Raw genomic sequence first — 8,218 nt, 5'->3', positions numbered from 1 at the left:
CGCTGCAGAGAGGGAACAGGACTTCAACTGCCAAAGACGACTTTATCCCCCTGGCCAGTGCAGCCAGGGCATGGAAACAACCAGAGCACTGCAAGGTACAGCCCAAGCCAAACTTTTCACTTCCCAAGGAGGAGGAAGAGGAGGCAGTGAGGGCTGCTGGACCCTGGCAGGTGCTGAGTCCCCCCACCCTGGCCGGTGGGAGGAGGGGCAGGGCAGGCTGGTGAGCTCCCCCACTTCCCCAGCACCAGGACACAGCTCCAGGCTCAGCACCATGGGGAAAAGCTGCTCAGGGAGGCAGTGAGCACCCTCCACCCAAGACACCTCTTCTTTTTCCCTTCCCCCCTTCTCCCACCCCCCCAGCTCACCCTTAGGACACGAATACATAAAAGCCCCCCAGCTCCTGGGATGGCAGCAGGGGGCTCTGCGTGCCCCCCCAGCCACCCAGACAGCAGTGGGAGGCTCCACCCCTGGGGGGTGTGAAGGCAGGGGAGTGTGTGGCCAGGTACCCCCTGGTCCAAGCTGTCCCAGGAACAGCAAGGGGGGTCTTCAGTGTGGACATCCCCCCATGGATGCCAGCCCAGTGCCAGCCTTGGTGTCCCCTTAAGATGGACAAGTCACATCAGCCCAGGGGTCTGAGGACCCCTGGCCCAGCCCCAGGAACATCCCTGGGGTGGCTCTGGAGGGGGGTGGAGGGCTGGTGGTCTGGAGGTGGAGACCCTGGGCTCCACGTCACATGATTTCACAGCAGGAATTCTGCTTTCGGGCCTAAGAAGAGAAGGAAAACCATCTGTAAGACTCCCCAAGGGTTGGGGGGTCCCAGGGCCAACCCACCTGAGGTCCTGCACAGCCCCTCTCCTGCCCAAAGACACCAGCATAGCACAAAGCTTGAAGACCCAGAGGTTCCTTTCTTTTTGGCCCGAGGTGGTGCCAGGAACTGGGATGGGCATCACCCCCCCACCCAGGGCAGGGGCTGGGGGGCTCTGCAGATGGAATCGAGCTGCAGGTCTCCAGGCCCAAAGCTTGCAGCAACAGGGACGATCCCTGCCTGGCACAGAGCTGTGCCCCAGGATTCATCCACTGGGGGTGACCCCCCAAGAATGATATTCCACCCATGCCCATCTCTCTCAGGGAGGGGGTGACCCTCCACACCCACCGTTTTGTAGAAGGCTTTGGATTGTGCCCCCAGCACCTCCGATTTGGAGACCAGGTCATCCAGCTTCTCCCCACGCTCCAGCAGCGATTCCATAGTGTTGTGCTGCCAGAGAAATGTGTGCTGAGCCCCAGTCCCACACCACCCTGCGGCAGGAGATGGAGCTGCCACCACCCCTCCCACCTCCCTACAGCCCCCCCAGCTCTGCAGCCCCAAGGGAGATGGGAACTTGGCCAGGGACAGGAGCAGCAGAGTTCCCAAAGGGTCACCAGACTGGCACTTGGAGGAGGGGTCAGAGCCCTGGTGCTTGTGTCCAGCCAGCTAGGATAAGCCCAGGGAGAAAAACTGGGGCAAGTGAAAAAGGGGAAGAGAAAAGGAAGCTCCCACAGCAGGGAGGTCTCTGGGGAATGGCCTGGGGTGACCCCACCCTGCCCCACAACATGCCCCCAGAGCCCCCACCGGCGTGTGCAGGCAGGAGCATCCGGCTGCAACCTCACCAGGATGATTTTGGTCTCGTCCAGCTCTGCCTGCACTCGTGTCATTGGATCAGCATCCCGGGGGTTCTGGAGAGAAACAACACGGCGCTGGCAGCACCACAGGGACACCAGAGCTCCCCGGCTCACCGGGGTCCCCGCACGCACCAGTGTTGCCCATCTGCCCTGCCATTTTCAGGGCTGCAGGAAACACAAGAACCCTCTGTCCCAGTGCCCTGCAGGGTCCCAGGGGTCTGTACCTGGTATTTGCTGAGGTATCCATCCAAGGCAGAGTAGCTGATGGTGGCAGGAGACCCTGAGAGCCAGTCCATCTTGCTGACCTGCCTGGAGAACTCATCCAGCACCTGCCAGGTGAGGAAGCAGCAGCTGCCATCCAGGAGCCACAGCTGGGGGGCCACAGTGGCTGGATGGGTTTTGTTCATCAAAATAGGAGATCTGGAGATTTTTGGGAAGGGACCTTACAGCTCATCCACACCCCTGCCACAGGTAGGGACACCTTCCACTACACCAGGTTGCTCCAAGCCCTGCCCAAACTGGCCGTGAACGCTTCCAGGGATGTGGCAGCCACAGCTGCTTTGGGAAACCTGTGTTAGTCCCTACTACCCTACAGGGAAGGAGTTCTTCCCAATAGCCCATCTAACCCGGCCCTTTGGCAGTGGGAAGCCATTCCCCCTTGTCCCAAGTCCTTCTTCAGCTCTCTTGGAGCCCCTTTAGGTACAGGAAGCGGATCTGGGGTCTCCCTGGAGCCTTCTCCTCTCCAGACTGGATAACCCAGGTCTCCCAGTTTGTATCCCTGGCAGTGGCTGGGAAACTGCCAGTGGAGAAGGACCTGGAGGTGCTGGTGGCTGTGACTGGACATGAGCCCAGTTATGCCCAGATGGCCCTGGCCTGTACTCGTCACAGTGTGGTCACTGTCCCAGGCAGTGGCCATCCCCTGGCCATGCTCTGTGCTGGCACTGCTGAGGACCCCTGAGTGCTGTGTCCAGTTCTGGGCCCCTCATGGCAAGAAGGACATTGAGAGGCTGGAGCGTGTCCAGAGACAGGAATGGAGCTGGGGAAGGGGCTGGAGCCCCAAGAGCAGCTGAGGGAGCTGTGGGGGCTCAGCCTGGAGAAAAGGAGGCTCAGGGGGGATCTTCTGGCTCTGCACAACTCCCTGACAGGAGGGGACAGCCAGGGAAGGACAGGCTCTGCTCCCAGGAAAGACGGACAGGAGGAGAGGGAACAACCTCAAGATGTGCCATAGGAGGTTCGAGTTGTATATTGGGAAAATTCCATCATGGAAAGGGTTGTCCAGCCCTGACACAGGCTGCCCAGGGCAGTGGTGGAATGCCCACCCCAGGAAGCACTAAAAAAACCATGTGAATGCAGCACTTGGGGACATGGTTTAGAGGTGGTCTTGGCCATGTTGGGGGAATGGTTGGACTCGGACTTGGAGGACTTTTCCAACCAAAACAATTTCACAATTCCATAAGAGGTGCTCCTGCCCTCTGACCACCTTGGTGACCCTCCTCCTCCACCCCTTCTGAACAAGCTGAGGGCAGAGACATGAATGAACAGTCCTGGCAAAAGAGGACCAGAGCAATGCCCAGGCCAAGGTGGCCAGCCCTGACTGTCCAGAAGCCCTGCACGTGCCAGGGCAGGGAGACTGGAGAAGGCCTCTGGAGCACCTCCCAGCAGGCACCCTCACCTTGTCCAGCAAGGTGAAACAAACCCGCTGTGGATATTCATTGTCTGCAATCACCACTCCGGCCAGCCCATCGTTCCGGACATACACGTGGCACAGATAATCTGGGAAGGAAATTCCTGTCAGAGAGGCAGCAGAGGTCCCAAGCCTTTCCCAGCACCCACCACCCTCCATCCAGCACTCCCAGTTTCCTCCCTCCCCCAAACCACCCTGGAAGGTGTCATCAGCACCTGCATTTTTCATTACTTCATTAGGAAAGTAAGAAGGGTTTAAAATTTGGGGCTCAGCCCCAAATTGCTCTGTGGCAGGGGCCCACAGCCATGCCATGCAGTGTGGGACATAAAACTGACATCCCACCGTAGCAAGAAATAAATAAAAAACAGTGGGGGAAGAGCTCAGCCTGATTTTAACTAATTTTAATTAATAACCAGGCTGGGGTGTCATTAAAGAGGCTCCAGCAGGCAATCCAGGCTGTGTCCCACATGTCCTGGGGCTTGGGAGGCACGTGAAACAGGACAGGGAGGCTGCAATGAGGTGAGAATTTGGGGTACGGAGCCTGGACTCGCATGGCAAAGCTGGCACAGGCCCCCTGCAGTGGGGGTGGGGAGTTGGGGGAGCTGCAACCCAACAGCTCCAGGGATCCCGGGGAGAGTGCAGACGCCTGAGGAGGGCCCTGCTCCCTGCAGAACTCTGGCACTGGGCCGAGCTCACACCCGGTCCAGCAGCTCTCGCCATCAGCGCTGCTCCCCAGGCACTCCCCAGGCTTTGGTGTGACTTCTCCCAGGAGTGGGGCTGGGGGGAAGCGGCCGCCCAGGACGGTCTCACCTTGCTCCTTGATGGAGGCCCGGCTGCCCAGCGGCGAGCGCTCCGCGATCAGCTGGCTCGTGAATGTCATGAACTCCTGCACGCTGTGGGGACACAGCACCGGGCCAGGGGACAGTGCTGGGTAAACCAGCTGTCCCACAGCTCCCTGGTGCAGTGAGGTAACAAACGCTTCCCCCCCAGTCCCCATATCTGCAGCGGGGCTGCATCTGAGGGGCAGGTTTTCCTTGGGGAAGAGGCTGGACCCTGAACCTCTGAGGAGTGGCAGCCCCCAAACAGACACCTCCAGCCACCACCCAGACACAGGGGAGCATCCACAGCCCTCCAGCTGCACTAACAGACTTGTGTCCTTGGGCTGGACTTGCTATTTGGGGATTTAGCAGAAAGCAAAAATACCATTGAACCCGGCTCTACTTGGCCAACACCTGGTGACCAGCTGCATCACAGAATCATAGAATGATCTGGGTTGGAAGGGACCTTAAAGACCATCCCGTTCCACACCCTGCTGACATCTTCCACTAGAACCATAAAACACGCTGAGTTGGAAGGGACCCATCAGGATCAGTGAGCCCAACCCCTGAGTGTGCACAGAACACCTCAACCATCCCACCCTGTCCCCGAGAGCATTATCCAAATGTCTCCTGAACTTACGCTTCCTGCTGTGACCACTGCCCCAGGGAGCCAACTCAGTGCCCAAACACCCAAAAACCTTTTCATGATATCCAATCTAACCTTCCCCTGACACAACTCCAACCATTCTCTTGGGCCCTGTCACCGATGACAGAGAGCAGAGACAGAAAGCTGCTCCTCTGCTGCCCCTCAGAAGGGTGTTGAAGAGCAGTGAGCTCTCCCCTCAGTCTCCTCCAGCAGAATATACCAAATGTACTCACACACTGCTCATATGGGCCCTCCAGACCCTTCCCCATCCTTGTGGTCTCCTTTGGACGCTCTCCAATTGGCTTAATGTCTTTTTTTTATATTGTCATGCCCAAAGCTGTCCCAGGACTCGAGGTGAAGCTGCCCTCAGTGCAGAGCAGAGCAGGACAATGCCAGGACAGGGATGCCCCTCCTGACTGCCAGGGCATTGCTGACTCAAGTACCAGACCTTGAGACAGCTCTGTGGGTAGGGTCTTACTTGAGTGGCTCACAGGAGCACAATCCCCCTCCCCATGCCAGGGGGGATGTTTGACTCCCCAGGCACCCAGCCACCGCTGTGAGTCAAAGTTAAAGAATTTCCTAAAGCCAGACCTGCTCTACGTTTGGAAAACATTCCTGAGCCCAGGCTCAGGCCTGTCCAACAGGCTCCTCAGTGATTCTTCATCACCCCATAGCAAAAGAAAAGAGGTCAGAAATAATGAGCAGGAGTAAAATAAACCTGTTTTCAAAACACCACATCCCAGGCACGCTGGGATTAGCCAATGTGAGGCAACACATTCCCCAATTCAGCTGGAAAATCCCAGGAAGGGATATTTATCAGGGATCAGGTTACAGTTTGCCAAACACCAAGGAGCGGGACAGCTCCTGCTTGGGGGGTGATATGGTGACAAGGAAATGTCACTGGACACAGACACTGGCATGGCAAAGACCATGGTTTTCTGATGGCCTCCCACAGCTGGAAGCAATTCCAAAGGGGAAATTGCCTCTCACATTTTACATCCTGTAGAGGAGTCTGCATTCCTCCCAGCCTGGACACCAGTTCCAGAGAGATTTGGGACTGTTGGGGTTTCAGGCACTGCAGAGAAAAGTCCAGCCCAAGGATTCCTGAACACCCCTGTTTCATCAGAGAGAGGGAGCACAGACACCGTCCTCCAAGTCGAGGGATGTACTGCCAGCCACAGCCCCCCACTGTGATCCCAGGGTTTCATGCATACCATGGAAAAAAACATTTAAGATCACTCAGTCGAACCACGCGTCAATTAGATCCCCATATGTATTTTCTTCAAGGCCAGCTCTTCTACTGGGAATACTGCTTTTATTTCCCAGTATTCCAGAAGGAACTGCTCACTCAATACTTCATTCTGCCTTCCTGACCCTGCCAAATTCCTTGGCAGATGTTCAGCAGACATGAGGCACTGGCACAGCCCAGCCCTGTGCTTCTACCCAGCAGGTTCCACAGCCCTGGTTACCCCAGTCTCAAGCCTTCAACCCAGCTCTCTGGGAACTCCAAACGTCAGCTAAACACACCTTACACATCACACCTGGGCCAGGCTCTTGAGGCCCTCTGAGCATCACCTGTGAATAAGCCTGGAACAAGCATCAAATCCTGGGAACAGCTGCAAGACTGACAGGCACAGACCACCTCCTTCTCCAAACTTCACTGCTCTTCTCAAAAGCCCAGACTCTTCTCCAAGCAGAGACAGAGCCTCCTGTGGGGGAAGCCCACAGCATAACCACACAGGGAATTTTCTTGGGATTTGGGAAAACAAGAGCTGCAGCTACAGAGTGTTTTGGGATTGCAGCTGACGTCACACGCTGGCACTGCTCCACATCCCACTCACACATTTGATTAAGAAAGAGTTTTTTAACAGTCTTACTCCCTTTCCCCTTTACCCCTGGAATTAGAGAACCAAATGTGCCTGAGGATCCATAAAACCTTGGCATGGAAAATTTGGGTCCCAGACGAATTTCTTAACTCCTTTACCATTTGGAGCAGGCACTTGGAACAACCACAGCCTATTCCACAGCATGTTCCTGCTTTGTTTTACAGCTTCGGGAGGTGCTCAGGAGCTGCCCAGAGCTCCCCAGTCCCTGTGTGCCCCGAGTGGGGATCACAACACCAGGAGCCTGGACTGACATCCGGGGCTCGATCAGCTCACCTGAAGCCACTGGAATAACCTGAGAAGGGTTTTGTGGGCTGGGAAGAGCTTCAAGTGAGTTCAAACAATCCATGAGCACCAGGATCCGGGTGAGTCCTGTGAGCCTGACACAGATGGGCCTCCTCTCGTCCCACCTGAGAGGGAAGAGCTGACTCCACTCCCAGGGCATTCCCTGTGCCCCAATTCAATTGTTCAGCTACATTGGAGAATTTGTAGAGTCAGACCTGACCAGCTACTGGCTGGTGCTCCAAGAGTTTCACTCCATTCCTGAGGCTGATCCATCACTCCAAGTGCTGCAGCAGGTCACAGCTCCCCAGAGAGTAGTAGCTCTTGGGGTATGTTCTCTTTCACTGAAAAGCCTTTCACTGCTGCCACTGCAGCCCCAGCGGTGCAGAAAACCTCTCAAAAGCTTCTGCTTCCCCTCCCCAAGGTCCTGCCTGAGCCATATGCCAGCCTACAGCACACAGGAGCAACTTCCCCCAGGAGGTTCCAGCCACCGGCACCCACCTGGATCTCTGAAAGAAGTTGAAGGTGGACACATCATAGGCAGCTTTGAGCAAATGCACTTTGGGGTCACCTTTGTAAAGGACACTTAGGCTGTAGAGCCTCATCGCGGTGGCTCCGTGGGCCTGGGGGAAAGGAAGGATTGGGCCTGAGGCCATGCAGAAGCTAGGACACCCTCGGACCTCCCTATGCCACCCCTGTGCCTGAGGCTCCCCCAAACCTTCCTTTCGTGCTTTAAATGTTATCCCACTCAGCCAGAACCCTCCTGCCCCCGGAGCCTGGCCTGACTCCCCATCCCGGCCCCCGCACAGTCAGGCCTCCTCAGCCAAGCCTAACCAATCCCTGCCCCCTTCTGTCCCAGCTGGCCCAGTATAACCTAGCACCCACCCCAGTATAACTCAGTAAAACCCAGCCCGTCCACGCAGTGTAACGCGACCACTCCTCAGTAAAACCCATTACAACCCAGCCCCAGTGAGCCCATCTGGCCCAGCCCCGCCTTCCCCTGTGCAGCCCAGTTCCCCTGTAATGACTCAGTAGAGCCCAGAGACGCCCAGTACAGCCCCCAACCCGCCCCGGTACCGAGGCTGCGGTGGCAGCTCAAAGCAGCAGGCGGCCGACGGGGCGATGGGCGCGACCCGGAAGTGGAACACGGCGGCCGGAAGTGCCCCTACCCCAGACGCTGCCACGGGATTCCTCCTGGCCTGCGCACGCGCCGAGACGGCTCCGCCCCCTCAGCCTTCTGACCAAT

The 8,218-nt window shown here is 57.1% G+C and overlaps 1 protein-coding gene across 1 annotated transcript; it reads right to left on the bottom strand.

The window, feature by feature from the left end:
- Nucleotides 1-22: 22 nt before the first annotated feature.
- YKT6 (YKT6 v-SNARE homolog) lies at nucleotides 23-8,138 on the bottom strand. The gene is made up of 8 exons (XM_040087829.2): nucleotides 8,050-8,138; nucleotides 7,474-7,595; nucleotides 4,154-4,236; nucleotides 3,332-3,432; nucleotides 1,884-1,988; nucleotides 1,648-1,713; nucleotides 1,154-1,255; nucleotides 23-765 (listed from the first exon to the last, which is right to left on the bottom strand). The coding sequence occupies exons 2-8, from the start codon at nucleotides 7,575-7,577 to the stop codon at nucleotides 730-732; spliced, it is 597 nt and encodes a 198-aa protein (XP_039943763.1). The 5' UTR covers nucleotides 7,578-7,595; nucleotides 8,050-8,138; the 3' UTR covers nucleotides 23-729.
- Nucleotides 8,139-8,218: the final 80 nt, after the last annotated feature.

Source organism: Hirundo rustica, chromosome 28 (genome assembly GCF_015227805.2).
Source record: "Hirundo rustica isolate bHirRus1 chromosome 28, bHirRus1.pri.v3, whole genome shotgun sequence".
Classification (NCBI taxonomy): Eukaryota; Metazoa; Chordata; class Aves; order Passeriformes; family Hirundinidae; genus Hirundo; species Hirundo rustica.
The sequence above is the reverse complement of the archived record's forward strand: the minus strand, read 5'-3'. Positions and strand labels throughout refer to the sequence as shown.